The 24,206-nt window shown below is 43.6% G+C and overlaps 1 protein-coding gene across 4 annotated transcripts in view; it reads left to right on the forward strand.

Annotated features, from left to right (window-relative positions):
* Window positions 1-24,206, forward strand: part of FAM117A (family with sequence similarity 117 member A) — a 43,333-nt gene that overhangs the window by 2,023 nt on the left and 17,104 nt on the right. For 2 of the 4 annotated variants that reach the window (XM_012789720.2, XM_012789719.2), the window contains exon 2: window positions 23,117-23,286. The exons of 1 other annotated variant lie outside the window; for it this stretch is intronic. In XM_012789720.2, the coding sequence (XP_012645174.1) occupies window positions 23,117-23,286 (170 nt within the window). Of the gene's footprint in view, window positions 1-11,570; window positions 11,619-23,116; window positions 23,287-24,206 lie in introns of those variants that run through there. One more of the 4 variants, XM_012789723.2, reaches the window with a different exon arrangement.

A 24,206-nucleotide genomic window follows, 5' to 3' on the forward strand; every position in this document is an offset into this window, starting at 1 on the left:
GGCCAGAGGCCATAAGATACTGGTAAACATGTAGAAAGCTAGAGAGTTCTGTATAACTCGTCAGGTGATTTAGGGCAAGTAGGGTGGATTATTGCTTATGGAGTGGGCTGACCGATCATTTCTGCACCGATTAATATCCCAGAGGTGTTAATATGGCATTTGCCTAGGGGGTAGTGGGATTATCTGTAGTTTTTCAGGAAGGCAGGAAAGAGGAAAAGTGGAAGGAAAGTGGCCTCGGTTGTCTGAGCATGTGGCTTTCTTTGTGGTCAAACATAAGTAGAATGTATCTGGCCTTTGGTTTGGGGGCACATCAGATCTTCTACATGTTAACTTCAGCCTTCATGTGTGTTCAGATTATTTCCATTCCTTGGCCTTGGGAAGCAGCAGGGGTGGTTTTCCCTAGGACATAGGATATATGGGCTAGAGGGAAACCCCTTGCAGTCAGGAATCCTTAAGAGAATGGTGCTGGGAGCCAGAATGCCTGGGTTTTAAATCCAGGTTCTGCCATTTACACCTTTGTGTGGCTTTGAGGAAGTTACTTCTGTGCCTCAGTTTCCTCATGTGTGGATAAGAATATCTACATTATAAGAATCCAATGAGTTAATAAAGTGCTTAGAACAGTGCCTGATACATGGAAGGTGCTATAAAAGTGTTTGCTGCTGCTGCTATTATTATTCCCTCCACCTAGCTAAGGTGAGAGCACTGTTGGCCAGAGCCCATTGCCTTTTCAGGCTTCAAAGAACAAATCCAGATTGATCTGAAACCAGTACTGCAGGTTTCAGAATTTCAGGGCCTCCTCTTGCATTTTTATTCCCTCATCTTTTAAAATGAGCTTTCTAAACAGGGCTCTAAAACCCAGCTGTTTAAAAAGGCATGGGAGCTGGGACTGGGTTTCAGGAACAATTAAGTGTCGTCACTGGTTCTCTTGCCCATCTCAAAGTGATGTAACACTGAGGGCTGTGCCGTTATCTGCCCACCACACACCCTGCTATGTTCTTGACAAGATATAGTAGACCTTGTGAAAAGGGTTATGGTGTGAAGAGTGGCATCTATCTTCAGTAACCCTGCATCCATGAGGATGTCTTCATAAAGTGGGGAACAACTTCATTTTTGAGCCTGGGCTCAAGAGAGTGGAGAGAAAAATGAAGGTCAACTATAAGAAAGCTACTACTAGTGGGTAGTAGAGGCTGCTAACTTTTATGTTCTTGCAGGACCACTGATGATAGACAAAACAGGACTAGGAGGTGAATTGTTCTGGGTTCCAGTTTTACCCATCCTGTTTAGAGTCTCTGTCTCCACATCTCTAGAATGAAGATAATGTTTAATCAAGCTTTGCAAATTATTTCTCCAGTGGACCAGCCCCACAGGGGCCATCTGAGTACCAAGGAAGCCAGTGCTACCTCGGAACCTCCTCCACCCACCAGAACCTTCTTAAACCAAGGGTTAGCAATTATGGCCTATAGGCCATATCTGGCCTTCTGCCTGTTTTTGTAAATAAAGTTTTATTGGAACATAGCCACACTCTATTTCGATATTATTTATGGCTGCTTTTGTGCTGTCAGTGGCAGATTGAGTAGTTGTGATGGAGACCATGTGGCCTACGAAGCCTAAAATATATACTATATGGCACTTTGAAGTTTGCCTACCTTTGTTTTAAACAATGTGCCTGATCATTATTCCTATAGAAAGATCAGTTTTCAATGTGTGTAATATACACCTCCTCAGAAAATCCTAAGAGAGTAAAGAAAACTAACAAACCTGCATCCCCACTCATGTTTTAGGGAAAAAGAAAAGAGGTCATCTGCTTCCAGTCAGTTCGCAATCTTTGTGGAAGATCATCACGTGTGAATCCAGACTCCCCACCCCCACCATTGTCAGGTGACATGTGTTCAGTAGACATAAGCTAATTTGAATTTACATAAAAGCTTAACTGTTAGGCAAATTTGCTCCCCCTCCTTTCTTATATTCCCCCTTCCCCCAACCTAACAACCCACAAGTACAGTGAATACAGTTCAAAATCAGATAGAAATTACTTTAGGTTCATTTCCTGTTTTGAATTTTTCTCCATTACCTTTTATTTTTCTGAACAGATCTTTGAGAGCTGGCAGTAGTTATGGTTGCCCTAAAATATTGGCTTCCCCACAGGGACATAGGAAAGATAGTTTATATCAAATGTTGACAAGGTTCCCTGGATGGCTGTTTCATGAATGTAAGACGGCATTGTTATTAGCAATGCTATTGATAATTATTAAACTCACTCCCCTTGCAATGCTTTGAAAACTTAGTCCTTGGGGGATGGGTATTTAGATAGGTCTGGAACCACATAAAGGAGGTTGCATATTAGAGGCTCTGAGAGAAAGTTCTCATCAAACTATGGTCTCTGTGGCCCCTGGTGCCAGAAACAGCCTGGAGATTCCAGCTTTTCTATACCAGAGGAGCCATCTTGCTATAATGAGGCTTGGGGGTACAGTTAAAATCCTTTAAGAACTATAGTTGTCCTAAAACCTGTGAATGAGGCAACTTCTATTTGGGAAACATTAAAACACCAGGCACTTCCTAGCCCAACACTGCTAACTGTTGCTTTGACAGCTCTGCCAGCCCCAGGCACATGGTCAGCAAAATGTACTGCTGAAGCATCTGACTCTTAAATGTTATCACCAGCGATGACATCCTTGAAATTGGGGGCTAGTTGCCTAATTGCTTTATCTCTTTCGTACCCGAAGGAGTATAGGTCCCTGTATTCTTCAGTCTTTTGGCTAGCAAAGGATTATATAGTATGGGAAGATTGTCACTTATGTACCTTAGAGCTAAGAGATCTTAAACCATTCCAGGTCAGTGGAGGAGGAGTAAGAACGACAGTGGGCTGTGGTGGCAAGAGGACATCATTCTCTCTGCTTTCAAATGTAGGTCTATAGAAAATTTGAGGAAGGATTGCAGAATTTTTATAGTGATGGTGCTAATTTGGGTGTCACCAAAGTGGTTGGTGAGATTTAATAGCCAAGAGAACAGCATGCCTGCGTTTTCTGTTGAATTCCGTTTATATGGAATGACATGATAGGCACCAGGGCCTCACTACTCCTTGATCTTAATAGAACTATTAGAAATAGAGTGTCCTCCAGATTCTTACAAAACTCATGTAGAGCTTTCCTGCTGAAGGATTCAGACTTCAGGCTGTATCATATTCTGGGGCAGGTCTGGTTTTGAAATTCTTATTGACACTATCACATATATCAAATGCTATCTGCCACTAGCTCAAGTGCTCTCACTAGACCTACTTGGGCTTATTCTTACTCCAAGGGTGGTTTAGAGCCCTTTTAAGGGGCTAGAGGAGAAAACCTTGTGTTTCTTTTCCCAGTTCAGAGCGAAAGAGGATGCCAGCCAGCAAGTTGCTTTAGTGAGAGTGGACAGTCTCTTCTTGGGTTAATTAAGCTCTGCCGTCTTCTGAGATGGATGTTGCCCTTCTCTGTCACAGAAGAGGGAACAGGGAAGAGCAGAAGCAAAGAAAGGATGGACAGGAAATCTGGCCAATTTTCCCCCATGCCTAAGTTGAATCTTTCCAGAGGGCTCCTGGAATAATTTGGTTTTCAGGGTATGAATGAACAAAATATTAGCCAAATCAATTCGCAGTGTTGGGTCAAAACCAAATCTTGATCTCAGAAAGGAAAGAGTTGTGGATGCTTGAAGTTTATGATTTATCTGTGCTCCAGTTTTTCTCCAGTCGTGAAAATGGAGCTTGTGAAGGGGCCCTTGTTCTTGGGAACAGCTGTATGGTGGGAGGTTCTCGTAACAGCTGGCTGCTAACACTCAGGCTCCAGCTCACAGTCCCCACCGAACCTCTTGGTCTGGAAAACTCTTCCTGGTACTTTGCTTTCCCCTCAGGGTCACTACAAAGCTGAGTGCCCAGCTTTGCAGTCATTTTAATGCTTATCCTCAGGCTCAAATAAGCCTCACTTGACTTTTACTGTGTGGGAGCACTGTAGCCAATCAAGGGTGGCTTTAATGAACTTAAAAGAATGCTATCAAAGTATTTCATAATAGGAAAACTTCAAGTCCAGCCCCCAGGGGACCTGGAACCAAAGTCTGGGCCATGTACAGACATTTACCCTGCCCTGCTCAGGCGCACAGGTTTGTGGGTTTGCTCATGAGCCCGTGCAGCTGACCTGGGGGTCAATGGCACGCCTTCAGACCAGCCCTGGCCTCGTGTTAGCAGTTCGAGCTCCCAGCTCCCTAATAAAAGGGGTGGAGGTTGTGGGGGAAGCCTGGGAAGACTCCTCCCAGGGTTTTGGTTGCTCTGAAGCAGCTGGCCTATGATTAGGGCTTGAGGAGTTTTCTTTCAGCGGGTGCCTGAATGTGACTTCTTAGAGAATGGACAGTATTTGGTAGGGCAAAGTTGTAAATTTGGGGTGCCTCCTCTCTGACCCCTGAGCTCCCTATCCTGTGAATGGCAGGCTCCTTTGCCAGGGGAGCCATGCTTGTTAGGGGACAACCTCGTCCACCACTGGCTCTGCGCTTGCCTCCCTTATCATTTGATCCTAGATGATGACACGCAGGAGAGCACTGAGGTATCACCTCCTTAAAGGCCAAGGTAGGATTAAATGTACAACTCTAAAAGCAGATCGCTAGCACATCCATATGTGAATAAAATATAAATTGAAGCTGGAGGAGGCATAGAATGAAGGAATATTCAGTATTTGGTGAGGCTACTTAGAGAACTACTGGGATGTTTTGAGTAGACTTTTTTTTTAATCGGCCAATGTATTATTCTCCCTAAGGTTAAATTAAGTTTTTATTTCCTTTTCTCCCTTCCCTTTCAAAAGTGACATTGTTGTAGCCTTGTCTAGTCAGCTATGTTCATTAATTTTCTCAAACCTCATGAGTCCCTCCTGCCCATTTTGGAAATTGTGTGCCTGCCTTTTTAAGAGGTAGGCACCTCATGTTTCAAGTTCAAGAGCAATGGAACTCACCCTGCAGCTTGAACAGATTTGAGTGTTTTTGCAGAGGGAGGGCCAAGGCAGTTGAGGAGTGTCATGCTCAATAAACACTTGTTGGATTGAGTTGCTGGAAAGGCAGTGGAGTGGGGAGAGTGAGCCACACCTCCCCCAGGCTCACTCCTAATGGTCTTTCCCACTTCTGGTCCCCACACGCTGTTCCCCCTCAAGACAAAACCCCCCAAAGTGTTAGTATTCTCTCTTTCTTTAAATCACTGGTCTCCTATTCATCCTGGTCATTGGGCTTGAAGCCCAGCTGGTGGCAAAGACGTGGCATTTCCATGGATGTCATTGGTAGGCCTGTAGGTTCTCTTCCTAACACACTTAGAGCCAGAGGGTGAGCTTGAGTGGTTACCAGGTTGATCCATGGAAACAGCCAATGTGTAGGATTTTGTTATGATTTTGTTAAAAAGCCAGACTACCTGGCTTTAGGCTTAGAAGTGGATACGGGTGAGAGGCCAAGGAGACGGCAGTGAATGCCGGATGTCTTTTCACTCCATGTTGATTTGTACTAACTTCCTAGTAATGTTCTGCTGTATAGCAAGGGGACAAAGGAAAAAAGAAATCTGCATCAGTGACTTTTCTAGGCCAGGGAGCAGAATTATCTGTTGGCCCTAGGGTGGCTTTAGAGGTGCCATCAGGCTGGAAGTCCACTCCTCCCAAGCCAGGCACCATCCTGTGACACCAGGCACTGCTCTTTGTCCTTCTCCCCCAGCGAAATGGGGAAATGCAGGAGAGAGATGCTGATTATCATTCCCCAAGTCCTGGACATTTACCCTGTCATCCAGAGTCTGTGTTCCCTGCCCTTAAGGTTGCCAAGCACGGGGTCTGGTGGCTTAGTGAAAATGGTTTTATTAACCTGCCCGACTAGGTGTAGCTTTGAAGAGTAAAAATGTGATTGGGAGGCTAGGCAGCTTATCCTACCCCTTCTCCCTCCTCCTCTTCCCCACCCCACACTCCCTTCCCTTTAAGAGTTTTCTGTGCTCTGTGCATGTCTGATCGCCCACACAGCTTTGAGAGAACCACTGCTGATAACACGTGCGCTCCCTACCCCACAGCTGCAGGCTGGCAGAAAACTGCCACGCAGCCCCTTTTGGGGGATTGTCTTTTTTAACTCGTGCCCATCAGATATGACATATAAGCCTGGGGTGGGGTTGGAGTGGGGGTGGATGGTTTTTGGCATGGTAGAGGGGATGCACCCAGCGGGCTTTCACAATGTTCCATAGTCTGGATTTCGAGACTGGGGAGAAGAGGGCAATGTGAGCCTCGTCCATGGGGGATGCGCACAACTCAATGCTGAGAGCAGCACCTAGACTTTCCTCACTGGATCTGCAACCTGGGTAGTTATGTGTTCATAGGGGAAGACTAAAATAGCTGCTTCCATAGAAAGAGTGTGACTCCCAACGCTGGAAGGCCCCTCCAATTTATTTATTTATTTATTTATCTTTTTAGTCAGAGTCTCACTCTGTTGCCCGGGCTAGAGTGCTGTGGCTTCAGCCTAGCTCACAGCAACCTCAAACTCCTGGGCTCAAATGATCCTTCTGCCTTAGCCTCTTGAGTAGCTGGGACTACAGGCAAGCGCCACCATGCCGGGCTAATTTTTTTTTTTTTTTTGTATATATATTTTTTAGTTGTCCAGCTAATTTCTTTCTATTTTTAGTAGAGACGGGGTCTTGCTCTTGTTCTGGCTGGTTTCAAACTCCTGACCTTGAGCGATCCTCCTGCCTTGGCCTCCCAGAGTGCTAGGATTATAGGAGTGAGCCACCACGCCCAACCTAGGCCCCCAAATTTATCTATATTTTTCAGGGAAATTGAGAAAATAGATAGCTTAGTTTTGACAATGTGTTCCATTGTTTAGCTCATTGGTGCTTCTAATCAGAACTTTCAAATATTTCTCGTGCATCCTCACAACAGTCCTGCAGGTGCAGGTGGCATTTCCTTGTTTTTGCAGATAAGGAAACTGAGGCCCTGGAAGGAAGTAATTTTCCTAAGACCATGTGACTAATAAAGCCCCTTTGCTTTATTAGGCAAAGGGCTCTTCATATATATATATATATATATATATATATATATATATATATATATAATCCATTGTGGGTTTCATCCCAGGCTGACATCTGCTGCTGCCTGCCCAGCATACCTCCAGCCTTTGTTTCCCTTCTATTTATATACCTATATTCCAGGAGCAAAGACTTGTGTGTTAAATGACCAAAAGAGATTGGAAAAGGGGCTGGAAAGAAGTCTGTTTCTTCCTTTAACATCCCAAAGTGACTGTCCATACCATAGGTACTCACTTGGAAAATGATAGTTACTACATTATTTTATGTATGATATGGTGGTGACCTTGAGTATTTCCAACTGTTTTGTTTTTTTTTTCCAGCATATTATGGGGGTACAAATGTTAAGGTTACGAATGTTTCCCATGGCCCCCCTCCCCCCCTAATTTTCCAACTGGTTTAAGATATGCAATTTCCACATGGAACGAGTAGCTAACCAGGGACAGAGAGGGCACAGGAAGCAGACGGGGTGTTTCTGCCTTTATGGGGTCGTTCGTAGTCATGGTTACTGAGCTCAGGGTCATGTCAGGGAGACATGCTAAGATGGAGGAAAGGATGTCTTTCTTATGTGTGATGTGAAACCCAAAAAAACATCTGGGAATAAATGTGGGTGGTGAATTCCTATGGCAAAGAGTAGGTTCAAGTGGCATTATACCATCATGACAGTTTAGTCTTCCGTATAGGGGACCCCTGGTGTACCCCCTCCCACTTCTGGTGGAAAAGAAGCCTGAGGGGCGGGGCATGTTATCGATCTTAGCATATCTGTCTCTCTGAGCTTTAGGCTCCCTGGGAGTGGGGTATTGTGATATGTGACAGTGCTCTTCTGAGACAGGCATGTGCCAGTAAGGGGAGTAGCATGGACTTGAGCTCTGGCAGAAAGTTCTATCTAGGGACTTGGTATCGTAGAGAATTGCCTAGCTTGCCTCTTAGAGGTTATCTAATTCTCCTGGGAGGCTTATGTATAGAATTCTTTAATGTTTCAATAACCATATGTTTGTGTGAAACCTTTTTTCCCAGTTCTTCCCAACATTATAAGGTAAAATCCCATTATAACAAATACTACAAAAACACTTCTGTATAATAAAGCTTATTTCCATGGTTCATATAAATGTTTTGTTGTTGTTTTTTTGTGGGGTTTGTTGTTTAAAAAACAAAAACAAAAAGAAAAGAATAACCAACAATCTTATGTAACCACTACTTTTTCTGGTCCTTATCTGTATAATAGTTCATCTGTCGAGTAGAACACTTGAGTGTTTGCCATTTGCATTGTAGACACAAAGATGGGAACAGAACTGTGGAACCATCACCAAGTGGTAATGCCTCTTGTGCTTTCTCTTCATCTCGAACCTCCCACCCTCTTATGGTTCCTGTTCTTTTCAAACAGAACACTACACAGAACCCAACAAAGTAGTGTGTGTGTGTGTGTGTGTATCTGAGTGTAATTGTGTGTTTGAGTGTGTCTTGAGTGTGAATGTTTAGGTGTTTAGTAAGAAGTGCATGTGAAAGAAAGCAAACAGTAATGCAAATGGGCAAATATTAATAGGTAATCTGAGTATAGATTATGTAGGTGTTCTATGTGCTATTCTTTTTCTCACATCTATAAATTTGAAATTATTTCCAAATAAAATGCTTAACAAATGAATATATGCTAGACTAATTTGACATACCAGATGTTCTTTAGAATGGAGGTTTTCCTCTACATCCTCATAACATCTCTTATTCTCCCCCATTTAACAGATGGAACAACTGACATCCAGAGAAGTTAAGTGACCCATCTGAGTTCACTGAGTAGCACATTGGGGCGGAGGCAGGATTTGGGCCCAGGTATTGACCATTATAGTAGGTCACCTCTCAGGAGACTGCAGCTCATCCTTACTACTTGAGCTGGACAAAGTTGGCATCAGATTCTGAGAACTGATTGGGTGCCCGCTGCCATGTGTCCGAGCCCAGTCCATGCCCTACATTGACCCAGCAGTGGAGTCAGCAGGGTTGCAGCATTCTGCTGAAGCACACTGAGCATATTCAGGATGTCCAGGTACCGTCTAGGTAAATCTACTACTTTAAGAAGCGCTGTCTCACTTTGCACTCAGCTCTCTTGGTTTCTTTTTTTTTTTTTTTTCTTTTTTCTTATATTTTTTGAGACAGAGTCTTGCTCTGTCCCCAGGACTAAAGTGCAGTGGCATCATCATAGCTCACTGCAACCTCAAACTCCTGGGTTCAAGGGATCCTCCTCTTCAGCTTCCCAAGTAACTTAGAACTACAGGCACACACCACTACACCTGCCTAATTTTTCTATTTTTTTGTACAGACGGAGTCTTGCTCTTGCTCAAAGTGATCTTGACATCCTGGCCTCAATCCCCCTGCATCGACCTCCCAGAGTGCTAGGATTACAGGCGTGAGCCACCTTGCCCAGCCCATTTCTGGAAGGCTCTGCTATACCAGAGCCATGGAATACTATTACTTCATATGTACATAGTAGAGATCTGAGGGGAAAAGGAGTTGAGTTTGCCTTAGAAAGTGATGGCAGGTATGAGCCTAGGACAGACTGCTTTTCTCTGCAACTTGCAGTCAGTCGGATGTGCCCACCGCCTACCCACAGGAGCCTCGGGGGAAAAGGGAGGTGTTTGTATGGTTTAGCACAGCATATTGTCCCAAGTGGGTCAGGAGTTACAATTTCGTGCGCAATGGGATGGCTCACTTTTAGTCAGTGAAACCCTTCCATTAACCATAGGGCCCAAGGAGGGGTGGATCTGGTAATCATTGCTAAGCAAAGAGTTAGAGGTTCAGACTCTGATGTTTGGGCGCCAGCCCTCTCTTCTCACACCAAGCCACATGTTACACATCTGTCTGTGCTCCCTGAAGGCCCTCGAATTATTCTTGTCATTTTTGCTTACTGATATTTTCCCTCAGCTTGCAGAGTTGGGTAAGGGAATGAGCCCTACTCTACTTCTTTTTTGTTTGTTTATAGCAGCCTCTCACATCTTGACTACTACTTAACATAGAAAAAACAGTTTTTTGAAAATCTTTAGTTTTAGCATGTGTCCTTTATCTGAAACACTTACCTGTAGCCACCCTAAATTTAATTAGTGCTAACAGTGGTTAACTTGTCATCAAAAGCTTTTTTTTTCATGGGCCCAGCCAGTTTGATGAAATAGATGCATAGATGCATGAGCATTTATTATATTATTACACCAGCTTTTATATTTAGATTGTTTTTCTTTAGGCAGCTGTGCAGTTATACAGACTGATGCTTCAGGCTTTTTCCGACCCCAAAGTAAATGCCAAGTAGATGACATCCAGAATCAGGGTAAGATGGAGGAGGAAGAGAAAAGGTTGTCCCCAGATTGTTGTTGGGTTGTCTGAAGCTTAGGGGCCTGTGTTGGAGCTGCTACGCAAATGCAATGCTATCTGCTTAGAGAAGACCATGGCAGCTGAGCCTGGATTTTCCAGTCCATGGAGGCTTGGATAGGACTTATTGGCAATTAATGTCTCACAGTTTCCCTGGATCAAATTCTCCTTCTGCTTTATCAGGGATAAGCCTTTTCTTTACCTGATTTATAAAAGAAGGTAACATTACCATTAAGCAGCTCCTGATTTCAAAGCAGATCCAAAGCCCGTCGTGTACGGGGGAAGACAGTGTAACTTACCTTCCAGTGATGTGTTGCCACCCCTCTCTTCTGCCTCTTCCCCTGCCTCTAGAAGCACAGGAGCGGTGACCTGACTAGCATCCTTCTGATATGAGGCCATCAGTGGTCTCGGGCACATACTGTGGGTATGAAGGATCTTTCCAGTGTGATATGTCCAAGGCCCTTTCGGGAAGGGCCATCTAGTCTTGCTTTTCAGACTAGGTGTGCCCTGGAGGCACTGCGCAACCTTCGAGCCTCCCTGAGGAAATCTGAACAACTGGCAAGGCCAGGGCTTCAGAGCAGGGGCTGCCCTGGAATGTTGCCCAGCACACTTTGGGGTTTTTCCACAGCTAGGGCACAGCAAGGGAATTTGCCACTGATCTGAGGTCAGTCCCAGAATGTCATGGCCTAGGTAGGGATGTAGTGGATTCTTAGGTATCTCTCCTTTGAAGGTGGGGATGTAGGAGAGCTTGAGTAAGGAGGTGGAGATGATCAGAGAAGACTTTCTGCATGTGGGTCAAGATGGTTCACACAGGTTTTTAAGGATGTGGTGTTGAAGAGAGTAACCCTCCTAGGATCTTTGACCCTGAAGGCAGAGCAAACTCTGACTGTGACCTTCCTGGCCCTGAGGAACCTAACTGAAAAATTCTTCCTTGTAAGTGCCCTCCCAACCCTACCCCCTAGCCCAGAGCAGAATGGATCAGAGTCAGGGTTAAGAGCAGAGGGTCCTGACAGAGTCCAACCTAGTGAGGTGTAGCAAGTGAACAAACCTGCCCTCTGAGCTCTGATGCCTACTTGGTGGTTACTCCCAGCTTGTCCAGTCATGTGATCAGACCTTCTGCTTGTGGCTAGCCACAGGTAAATTGAGCACTATTTATATTCTACTTGGGGGAGGCGGTGGGAGAGATCACCTGGGAGCCCACAACACAGCTGTCTGATCAGCCTAGGTAAGGCAATGCCCTTTGACTTTGTGCCTTTTTTCCCCCCTCCTTAACTTATCTTGCCCCAGATAATACCATGGGCTCTGAGTTTTCAATTTAGCTGAACTGGTCAGTAGCCCTCTCTTATTTACCTTTTAATAGTTGGGGAATTCTAGACCTAAAGAAGGCCCAGACTCCTGTGGTACAATCTCCTGCCTTCAGGGTTGAATATTGAGACATCTGGGGGCTTGTAATTATCTCTTCCTAGAACTGTTCAGGGGTGGACTCTCCCTCTTTTCAATTCTAATAAGCAAGTTCTTCCTTTTATCTAGCTAGACTCTCTCCTATTCTAACTTAATCCTTTTTATTGTCCTTCATGTTTGTACCTGCACAAATGACTACTGATATATTCTAATTCATTTTACCTTCCTCCTGGGATTGAGCTACCTTCCTCGAGCCATTTTGACCTCTCTTCCCTGGGATTCCCCTCAGTCTTGCTGGTTTCTACATTCCTTTTGAAGAGCAATAATAACAAATGATCATTTGGCCAGGTATTCTGAAGTATATCCAACTCCAGTTATGTTTCTGGAATACAGGAAGCCCTTAATTCTGCCTGCAGTCTCGGTCTTGCTCCTGGGGTGACATAACACTTCTTTATTTAGTTTGATGTCTCCTTCACTTAGTATCTTGATTCTACCTTGCATTAACTTACATCTTGTGAGTTTCAATTCCTTGCCTCAGATTAAGCCTCATGCTGCTTTTAATTCTTGCCACCTTCAATTCCCCAAATTAGAAGTCAAGAGCAGTGACCCAGTTGAATTTGTCTACCACCTGCCAAGGTTGAAATGCTGAAGGGTTTAGGTCCTTGTTGAAGAGCAAATTGAATTTCTGTCTTCCCAAATGAAGCCAGTTCTTTTTTTTTTTTTTTCTTACAACTTTATTTAGGAAAATTTCAAACCTACAGAAAAGTTGGAAGCACAATGCATACTCACTTATCCTTCACCTAGACTTGTTGATATCTTTTCATCACAACTGTCTTATCTCTCTTCTCTCCTTCTGTGTATGTACATATATGTGTGTCTAGACATAGCCATATATGTGCACCCATGTGTGTTTTTTGGGTACACTATTTGACAGTAAGTTGCGAATGTCATGACACTTTTCTTCAGTGGCATCTCCTGAGAATAAGGACATCTTTCTACATAATCATAATATCATTATTACACCTATTGAAATGAACTATGATTCTGTATCATCTAACATCTAGTCCTTTTTCAAATTTCCCCTTTGATGACTCTTGTTTTTGATCCAGGACCTAGTCAAGGTTCTCATTTGATTATGTCTTTTTAAAAAGTCTCTCAATCTGGAACTACTACCCACTCCCATTTCTTTGTTTGGTTTGGTTTTTATGACTGATGCTTTGAAAAGTGGGTACCAGTTATCTTCTAGCTGTCCTACATTCTGGATTTTTCCGTTTCTTCATGGTGGCATCTAGTTTGTTTCTCTATCCCCTGCATTTCCTATGAATGGAATGTTAGATCTGAGGCTGGAACAGATTAAGGTTAAACATTTCCAACAAGAACATTTCATAGGTAAAGTTGTATACTTCATAAAATATCACTTTAGGAGGTGCACAATGCCAGAATGTACATTACTAGTCATGCTAAGTTTGATCACTTAAGGTGGTAACTGCCAGATTCCCCACTATGAAAGTATATAATTCTCTTAGTAAGTGGTTTATGGGGTGATACTTTGGTATTATGTAAACCTTCTGTTCCCTATAATCTTTGGCCCTGTGGTTTTGGCTTCTATTGATGACTCTTCCTGATTGAGATATTACTTTGGGAGTTACATGAAGCCAGTTCTGAATTAACACTAATGGATGTAAATTTTGTCATGAGCAATTCAAAAGAGGAATAACAAAAAAATTTTATTTTGGCTTTTGAAATAACTGTGGGGAAGATGACAAAATGGAGCCATCAAATTCTGCCAAAATTTATAGGTATTTAAATTGAGTATTAGTTGCTTAAACATATACAGGTGGCTTTCCATATCTGTGGGTTCCACATCCATGGATTCAACCAACTGAGGATCAAAAATATTTGGAAAAAAATATTGCATGTACAGAACTTGTACAGATTTTTTACCTTGTCATTATTCCCTAAACATAGTTTAATAACTATTTATATATCATTTACATTGTAGTAGGTATTTTAAGTAATCTAGAGATGACTTAAAGTATATAGGAGGATGTGCATAGGTTATATAAAAATATTATGGTGTTTTATATCAGGGACTTGAACATCTGTGGATTTTGGTATCCACAGGACGTCCTGGATAGAACTAATCCCCCACAGATACTGAAGGACGACCGTATATTGCCTTCTGGCAGTTTGCTTTAAGTCAGGAAGAAGGCAGGCTGGATGGAACTAAAAATAAGTCATGGTTTGTTCACAAAGCAGAAGTTATTTTTATTATTTGAAGGTTATCTGTAATCCTGTTCTTATTTCCTTTTCTTTCTTTCACTTGCTTTGCACATTCTTCACTGGAAAAGGGATCCCTCATTTTTTAATTGTCCTCCTCTTCGCTTGGCCCACCCAGCGCTCCCAGTGAGTGAAAATTAGTGTTCCTGAGACCCAGGTGTGTGACACCATCCTGGTTCCTAGCAAGGGAAAGGAATAGAACCCTTCCGACCTGTGGAGTAGTTCCTGAGGCAAGGCAGCCAGGGGGTCACCACGCAGTTGAGTCTGACCACAAAGCACATGGGTGGGACATGCACTTTCTCTAGTCTTCTCTTTAGGGAATAAAGGGCCTCAATTTGCTCTGTGACCTTGGAGAAATCAGTTCACCTCTCTACCTGGAGGTTTGTCATGGGCTTCCCCATCTTGCAAGCACCTTGCAAGCTCTGCCCCCTCTTCCATAAGAGAATTCATGAGTATGTTGCAGTACACATTCAAGACAGAAGTAGATGTACAGTCTCAATCACAGTTGTTCTCTTGTAGGATTTATTGCAGATGAACTCCCTAATCTCTGGTTCTTCCTTCACCTTACTTATCTTTAAAGGCTACTTAAAAGCTTTCTGGGCGTCACGATTTCTTTTCTACTTGATAGGAATCAGATTGCTGTGTGAGGTGAAGACAGAAAGGGTTTATGCCTATCCTTTGAGTTTATAGGCCACCCAGAAATTTATCACTCCCAAATAACCATGAGATGAAGATTCTTTTAGGGATACGGGGGGCTAGGCTATGTGCTATTTATGCTATTTTTGCAAAGGCCATGTAGATCCCAAAGGAAAGCATGTTCCAATTAGTAAATGCTAGTGTTTTGTTTTAAGAATGTTGAAATCCTACAGAACTTTTCTTCAGAGAATTCAGATAAAAGGTGAAAAGTTCACACCACTTCCTTTTCTTCTAACTGCAGCTTCTTCAGAATTGAACAAATGTCTAAGTAACTGCTGTCTATTCCTTTTATATACACACACGTACACTTAAGCATTGATCTTTTTCTCCTCGCTGATACAAGAGTTAGCATATTCCTTATTTTCCCCCCACAGTGACATCTCCAGAAAAGTCTCTCTTGGCCCATCTCTCCAGCTGCCTACAGATATGGTCTGCATGTGGGGAAGTCAGACATGCAGCCAGAAATGCTTTTGGTGGCTCTCACTTGAGCTGCACACTTAAATACAGAATCAGTAATTAATTGAGGGTTTGACTGAGAAGTTTTTCATGTGTATATAAATATCATTGTTCTTTTTTCATTTGGGGTGATCAGCCTTCTTGGTAGGGGAAACATGTTACTCTTTTTTCTTCTTTCTTTTTAATCTAGTTTCTTTAGTTTCTTCTCCTTGTTAAGGTTGAAATTAGGTATTACTTACTGCTGAAAGAAACGTTCAAAGCTCCAGATTTAATTTTCCCAGCTGGGATGGATGGGGTCTCCTTGGGCTTTCCAAGGAGGGCTTCTAACTCTTGTACAGTCATATTGGGGATTTCAGTTTCACCACAACTTCCTCCAAAACCCACACGGCCCTGAGTTAAGCAGTTAAGCAGCACTGGACCACAGGGAGCTCAGAAGACTGCCTGCACTGTTTAATCCCAACACATGTACTGAAATAGAAAAATAATCCCTGTGAAGCTGCAAGGAGGAACTTCTACTTACTGCAAATCTGTTATTGGGGAAATGTTTAGAAATTCTGAATCCGTGTTTTACTTTGTTCTTCTCCAGATTAACATTTCCCTCCAACAGAAGTGTGCATCACACAGCTAGGGGACAGGAAAAGGCATTCCTCAATATCCAAGCATGCTGCCCTGCCTCAGCCCCCTTGGTTGTCCTGGGCCTGCCTGCTTCTCCTTAAGTGAAGATCATTGTAGAGAAGTATGTATAATATGACCTCATTTTATTGAAATTGTATGTGCATACATATGTGCATGGAGAAAGAGGATAGATGTGCACAGTGGTGGTCTCTGGGCACATGCATAGTTTTTGTTTTTTAGTTTTTGCTCATCTGCATATTCTTATTTCCTCTAACATATGCACAGCTTCTGTTATAATAAGAGTTATTTTCTCTTTAAGAGGGGAGGTGAGAATACTAGTGCTAATAATGCTTCAAAGCCTGACGACATGAGAAAATGACTCATAACTTGTTTGTTGGACCAGCTAGTTATTGAGTTTTTGCCATGTGTAAGATCTCATTGGCTGTCTCTCTATTTTTCCTTTTGTAGTCCTTGAGTATTTTGGGATGACTAGGATGGGTGGAGAGAGTAGCCTTGTCTTTATTTCCCAGGCTTCTCTATCCTACATTACCCTAAAGATAGTGAAGTAGGTAGAGTAGGTGCTCAGCCAGAACCCATTGGTAAGGGGCTGGCTTCTCCTTGTAATTTGCTAAGCCCCCACCCACAGTCTATCTCTGGCTGTGCTGAGAAGAGTAGCCATCATGCCTCAATTCCTGTATCATCTGCTGCCTTCCTCCTTCCTCTGACCCCATTCCTGCGTTTCTAATAGCTGTCACCCTCCTTGAGGTACCTGTGGTGGTGGTGGAGTGCTGGTGTGGTCAACCCTGAGCTGATCTTCAGCAAGGGATATTGGGAACAGCAGAGACAAATTAGTGGTCCTGCTGAAGAGGCATTTGCTGGGGGGTAACCCCCAGGTAGCCTGGCACTTATGCATCCATTGCATCAGCCTTCCCACTTCAACTTCAGCAGCAGCAGCTTGTCTCAGCCTTCCGCGTCACACGTGTTTATCACAGAGCTGGCTCATAGTGGGCACTCACAATCTGTTTGCTGAAGGAATCAGTCTGGTCAGTCTGCTGCAGTGTGCCTGGCCCATCTCCAGCCTTGGTGTCATATCTTGTCTGCTGTCTGCGTGTCTTCTGCCCTGTCCACTATCCCCAGCAGCAGACACTTGACCGCTGGCCCTCTCCACTCATGCCCCCCTGCCCCAAAGCCATGCAAGTGGAGCAGTTGGGAGACAGGGACAAGTGGCTCTGGAAGATAGCACCTAAGGCTTCTTATCTCCGGTGTGTACTGTTTTGTTTTGTTTTTTCCATTCACCGTTGCCCAAGAACCAAAGCATCCGCCACTGCTCAGCCGCATGGTGAAATGGCCTGGCCTGGTGCCAGGGTACTTCGCCAGGTGGTTGGGCTGTGGAGGCTGGTGCATGCGATGGGCCGATAATACCCCGTGGTGCTGTAAACAGGACACTCCACCCTCCCGCAGCCACCCAGCCGGTGCCCCAGCAGCCTGCTGCTTTGTCATGGCTTGTCATGATATGGGCTTCTCTTCTCTGATAGGGAAGCCTATTGTCCTATTTCCCTCCTCTGTTTCCTAAATCTGAGAGGGGTGCTTTCCAGAAATGAAACAAACCACAAGCAGCCGTTGTGACTCCTCAGTACTTCTTTAACAATAATCACACAAGTACAAGGCAGAACTCAATACCCAGATCTTTCCAGTATGCCCATGAGAGACAAGTCCAAGAGTCCCTATCCCAACTACACTCATGGGATTTCTTAGTGGACGTTCTCATCTGAGGTCGGTCTGGCTGGGCAGCAGAATTTGAGTGCTGACCTGCTGCTGCTGCTGCCCAAGTCCACAGGCAGCGTTGCATCCCCTGCGTCATTTATTCCAGGTGGTGTCCATGGCTGGGATAGACTGTCACTAGTAAAGGAAAGGGCTTTGATACTAAAAATGTGCACCTTCCCAGGGACCTAGGAGAGTGTACACCTACGGATAATAGGGACTAGAACTTACTCTGCATGTTTTAGGGTAGTCTCCTCTTTTCGGACTCCCTCAACCCCACCTTTAATCATAAAGGGCATTGATTGGTTTGGCATACTCTTTCTAACAAAGGCCTTAAATTGTATTTGCATCTCTTTTTTTCTTTCCAGCATCACTAAGAGGTAACTTAGGCCTGGATTGTTTTCCTGTTTGCCAGAGGGAGAGCAGGCCAGCGAAGTGCGGAGTTGGCTACAGTCCCACCACAGGGAGGGCAGCTGCAATCAGACCTACCCTCCTCACAGATAACCTGGGGGCCACTGTGTGCTAGCCTGCAGCCCCGTCAGGGATGGCACAAAACATGTCAGCGTCTGATTTTGGCTTTGGTTGCATTGTGCATTTGGAGGAAATTGACGTCCTGGTTTACCCCTTAATCAGTTTTGTGTCCAAAGAAGCAGGTGCTCACCAAACCATCTGCGAGATTTATGAGATAAGTGGTAGATTTTTTTTTCCTATCAAAGTCTAATTTTAAAAAAATGCCCCCTCCCTTATTTCCTAGGTATGAGGAAGCATGGCATTTTAGTCTTCCAAAGGGGCTGGGACATGCCAAGAATTTGGAGATTTGAGAGGGGAGCAGAGCCTTGCTGAGGGCAAGGTAATTCTGTAATCCTGTGGCCAGCCAGCTGTGTCAGCACCCCGCATGAGGAGGTGGCCAGCTGTCTCTTCATTTAAGGAAAAGAAACTGAGGCAAGCCCAGCCTTTCGATTTAGATGCAGTGAGACCCTTCCAGATCTGCTGGTGGAGAGGGAGTCAGAGGCTACTGATTCTGCATTGGGGTTACTTGCTTTCTCCTCATGTCTTTCCCTTCCTTCCTTTCTTCCTTTTTTTATTTCTTTGTTGCTGTTTGTGTTATTTTTGTATATGGAGGAATGAGTCAGGACCCATGGTGTCCACAGAGTCTTAATGAATAACTTTGGTCAGAAGTGGCTGGAAAGAATGTAGAACTGACCAAAGTGGGTGGTTGGATTCTCATCCCAAATTCCAGGATTCTGGGTGCTCCCTAGTCCTATGAGTACTGGGAGCACAGTAGCACAGTACCACCTATGATTATTGCCCTCAAGATTGGATTCCTGCTATAGCTCATTGAATAGGGGAGATATTAAGGGTGATATAAAAGGGGTCAAAATTGTCCCTAGGAGATAATTTTAATAGAATCCTTTAACCCAAGTTTTGAAGAAAAACAAAAGCAAAAAAAAAATAAAGGTCATTGGAGATACTAGAGCCAGGCCTGCCATCTCCTCCTTTACTCCCCATCCCTGAAAAGGAGCTAAAAAAGCAATCCGTCCTCCAGGTGTCTAGGCAGGTGTCCCAGCAACCTCAGAGGGTGTTCCTGACGCAAGAGAGAGATGAGCCTCAGTGAATAGTTGCAAGAAGTTTGATTTAGGAGGAAGGAGGCTTAGATTTAGATCTAGGACTGCTGCTGACTTAGAGGGTGGTGGAGTCTAATCAGAGACTAAGCCTCTTTGTGCTTTAGTCTTCCTTATCAGTCTTTCAGAGCTGACAGGAGCGTAAAAGATTATACAGCACACCAAAGTGCTTTGTGCAGATGGGGCGAAACTCGAGAGTACCATATAAACACGAGATAGTACATAAGGGTCTCAGGTGGAAAAAAATCTACAGGGGATTTTTCTTTTTGCAGGGACTTCAGCTGAAGTGATGGGAGAGGTGGCCCCAAGAAATCTTTCTCCCCATCACTTAATTCTCAGGCCTGGAGTCGTAATCCTCTTCCCTCAAAACAGCCATGCAACAGCCTTTAAGATTATGACATCCTGGCCTTTATGCCAGTCGCTTGCTCATCTGCTTCCCATATGCCTCGTTGATTATCTGTCATGTAATTTTCTAAATCTACTTTCCAGAGTACCTGCCTCATCACTGGACTCAAACAGGCAGTTTTGGAGGCCCACAGGACAGCATTTTGGTGTCTGAGCTGCTGATATGGGTCAGAAGCTCCCAGAAATATCTGGATGGCCACTTTTCGATAGGAAGATGGGTGTTTGAAATGCCCATATAGGAGATAAAGTTGGGGTTTGAACCCAGCATGCCTGTCACTAACTTACTAGGGGACAAGATCACAGGAAGGGTAAAAGAGGTTGAGCCCTTGGAGGGAGGAAAACAGACAAGCAGCTATGGGATCTTCCCTCCATGTGAGTGGGTTCAGTATGGTTGCTTAAAGGAAGCCCAGAAGCCATGGTATAATTCGTTCACTTTTCTAGTGAGGGTTTTTCAATTTTACTTAAATACTCAGGTGCCTGCAGGTTGTTAGCCTGGTGCTTTAGGCAGTGTGGGGTATACAAAGAGAAATCAGGGCCAGTCCCTGGCCTCAGGCTGTTTGTTATCTAGGAGTTACAGAACCCATTTCCCACAGAAAGGGTGTTAGGGGTAAGAAATATTGGGGAAACTCGGAAAATTCTGAGACATTCCTTCCAGGGGATTCTAGGGATACAGAAAGCTTGGTGAAGTGGAGGCAGTAAGGCTGGCCTTGACAGATGGGACAGATTTCAACCCCAGGCATATGTGTAAAACCTCAGAGGAGGGCAGTCCTAGGACGTGGGTGGGAAATGATGCATGGTGTGGTTTGTCCAAGATCTAGAGACCTTGAGGAGAGTGAGGTGTAAAGGAAAGGTAAGTGGGCCCAGAACCTGAAGGCTTTGATTCCCACCTTCGAAAGATGGTTTGAAGAGGTTTAACCTAGAAATGTTAAGATCATTTAAAATGATCTGTTGTAGGTCAATATATATTGATTTGGAAAGATGTTTATGATATAAGGTGAAACATATAGCAAAACAATATGTGCAGTATGATCCCATTTTTAATTTTAAAGTGCATATACATATATAGAAGGTAAGGCCTGCAAGAATATATATCCTATAGTATATTAATAGTCATCTGTGGACATTGAGAGTTGAGGGTTTTTTTCTTTTTGTTTATATGTTTCCTGACTTTTCTATAGATATAATTTGTACTTACTATTAACTACAAATCATTTTTCACTTGTTTTAAATGAGCATACATTATGTGATGGCTGACAGCGATGACCTAGAAATATGCTGGGGATTAGATAAAAACAGAGTAAAAGTTGGTCATGCAATAATATTTGTGATATCCAAATTGGAGAGGAATCCTTCAAGTGTCCAATAATGTGGGAATGGCTAAGCTCACTATTGTGCTAGTGGAATATCATACAGTCTTCTAAAATGACAAATATGTAGATTGTTGATACTTGGAAATGGGTATATGAAATGGGTAGAACCAGGCAGAACATAATGTACATTTCACATTGGTTACAACTATGTCAAAATGTATGTAAATATTCAAATAAATTTGGAGAATGAAGATAGCATTTTTAGTCTCTTTTTATTGTCGTAAAATACAAATAAATAATGTAAATTTTACCATTTTAAACATTTTTTTTTTATTTTGATTTATTTTTTGAGACAGAGTCTTACTCTGTTGCCCAGGTTAGGGTGCCATGGCATCATCCTAGCTCACAGCAACCTCAAATTCCTGGGCTCAAGCCTCCCGAGTACCTGGAACTACAGGCATGTGCCACCATGCCCGGTTTATTTTTTCTATATATTTTTAGTTGGCCAATTAATTTCTTCCTATTTATAGTAGAGAGGATGTCCCGCTCTTGCTCAGGCTGGTTTCAAACTCCTGACCTTGAGCGATCCGCCCCGCCTCGGCCTTCCTGAGTGCTAGGATTACTGGCGTGAGCCACCGCGCCCGGCCTCATTTTAAACATTTTAAGTTTATGTTCAGTGGTATTAAGTACATTCACAATGTCGTGCAACTGTAATCACTATCCATTTCCAGAACTTTTTCATCATCTGAAATAGAAACTCTGTATCCATTAAACAACTCCCATTTCCCCCTCCTCCTAAGCCTCTGGTAACCTGTATTCTATTTTTTGTCCCTATGAATTTGCCTGTTCTAGGTACCTCATATAAGTGGAATCACACAGTATTTGTCCTTTTGTGTCTGGGTTATTTCACTTAGCATCACCTGTATTGGAGCATGTGTCAGAATTCCCTTCCTTTTTAAGACTGAATGCTATTCCATCATATGGATACACCACATTTTGTTTATCTTCATCTCCTTGGGTGCTTGGGTTGCCTCCACCTTTTTGGGTATTGCAAATGATGCTGCTATGAACGTGGGTGCACAAATGATCTGTCTCAGTCCCTGCTTTCAGTGCTTTGGGGGCATATACCTAAAGGTGGAATTGCTGGGTCATATGGTAATTCTATGTTCAACTTTTTGAGGAACTGCCAACCTTTAGTGTCTTTTTAATATAAAGTTCTTCAAGTTTATTTATACATACAGTCCCCAGTTCTTTTTGCTGTGCTTAATATCCACATGAATTACTAAGGGATTACTGCAGATGTGAAAGCATTTCGTTCTGTTTAAAGGAAAGAACCTTTATACTCTTAAGGTGGTTTGAGTGCTTTGAATGTGGCTGTGGAAAACGGGGTCAACTAAGATGATTGAAACTTCCAGATGATTCTAGAACCCTTATAATATTTTATCAACAGTTTCAACTTTTACCTTCTCCCAGAAAGCTTTAACCAGGGTAAAAATAAAATGAATGGATTTATAATTGCTTTTTTAAATTTTGGTCCCATTTAGATAGAAGTCAGAGGTAGAGAACTAAAAGACTTGGGTATTTTCTTAACCTGGATTTCTCAATCCTGGATAGTTGAAAGTAGTTACAGTAAATCGTTCTCTTGTTTCAGTCACCTAGGTTCCCTGGTCACTAACCAGCCCTGAAGGAAGTACGAAGAGGCCTTCAGTTAATGGGTTGAATTTGTGCAGTGCCTAGGAGCCCTGCAATCGTGCTGGAGGGAGGGAGGAAGAGGGGCAGGAGATAAAAGATGGAAGAAAGCGTGGTTTTTGTCCCCTTAGAGCGCCCTCTTTAATGCTGGGAAGCAGTGCTGCACTCAGGAAACTCAGTGTGGAAACCTAGGAGTTCACAGTTCATAGTCCATTAGGAACAGGAAAAGGATAGAGGACATTTATAAAGTAATCCCTAAGTCCAAAGTAGAATGGTATAAATTGTTTCCCGGGATAAAGGCTAACTGGTTAAGTCAGGAAAGCTCTTGTCAGACCTATTGTGCTTTTGCAGGCAACTCCAAATTCTTTTAGGAGGGAGATAGGTCTGAGTGAAGACATGGCAGTTAGGCTCCCTAGAAAAGAGAAGACTGGGTCCCGTCTCCTTCCTCCATGCTGATATCAGGGTGTTCGGGCTGTGCTCTCTTCCAGCCAGTGTCCCGTGTTCTGTGGCCCCAGAAAAGCCAGTGTGTAGGCCTCAGCCACCCCAGGTCCGACGTACGTTCTCCCTGGACACCATCCTCAGCTCTTACCTTCTGGGCCAGTGGCCACGAGATGCTGATGGGGCCTTCACCTGCTGTACCAATGACAAGGCCACTCAGGTAATGGAGCTCTTTCCTAGCGGGATAAGGGATAAGTAAGGGTGGGGTGAAAGGGTTGGCTGAAAGGGCGTCTGGTCTAGTTAACTCTGAATCATTGCAACGATTTGTCCTGGGTTTTGGGTACACATATCCACCATGCAGTGTTTCATCTTCTAATGTTTGCCAGCTTGTTTTTCTTGGTAAACTTATAGGAAAACAAGTTTGCATTTCTCCCAACTAGTGAAAGAGAGGAGTCAATCTGGGTCTTTCAGTCTGGCTTTGAGTATGGTGTGTGGGTAATCAGAAACTGACTTTGGAATTTATTCTAGGTTTTAAAAAATGAGACTTACCTTGCTAAAATTAAACCAAGGCCAACATTCAAATGAGTTTGTGTTCCCTAGACAACTGCAATAAGTGGCCAAAAAGTGTGCTGAGCCAGGATAGGTACCATTGGAGCCATAGGAATGGAGAGTCTTCAGTAATGGAGAGTAATTCCTTGCCAGCAGCCCAGCCTGGGATTTCAGAGAACTCATTCAAGTACTGAGGAACCTAAGTTCTTCTTCAGTATTTTTTGTTTGTTTATGGGGTTTTTGTTTTTGTTTTTGAGACAGGGTCTCACTCTGTTGCCTGGGCTAGAATGCAGTGGCATCATCATAGCTCATTGCAACCTCAAACTCCTGGGCTCAAGTAATCCTCCTGCCTCAGCTTCCCAAGTAGCTGGGACTACAGGAGTATGCCACCATGCCTGGTTAATTTTTCTATTTTTAGTAGAGATGGAGTCTTGCTCTTGTTCAGGCTAGTCTCGAACTCCTGAGCTCAAACAATCCTCCCACCTCAGCATCCCAGAGTGCTAGGATTACAGGCATGAGCCACGATGCCTGGCCTCCAATATTTGTCTTTAGGTCTGTCTTTTCATTAAAGAATATCAGGGTTGAAGTCTC

Source organism: Microcebus murinus, chromosome 18 (assembly GCF_040939455.1).
Source record: "Microcebus murinus isolate Inina chromosome 18, M.murinus_Inina_mat1.0, whole genome shotgun sequence".
In the NCBI taxonomy this organism is placed as follows: Eukaryota; Metazoa; Chordata; class Mammalia; order Primates; family Cheirogaleidae; genus Microcebus; species Microcebus murinus.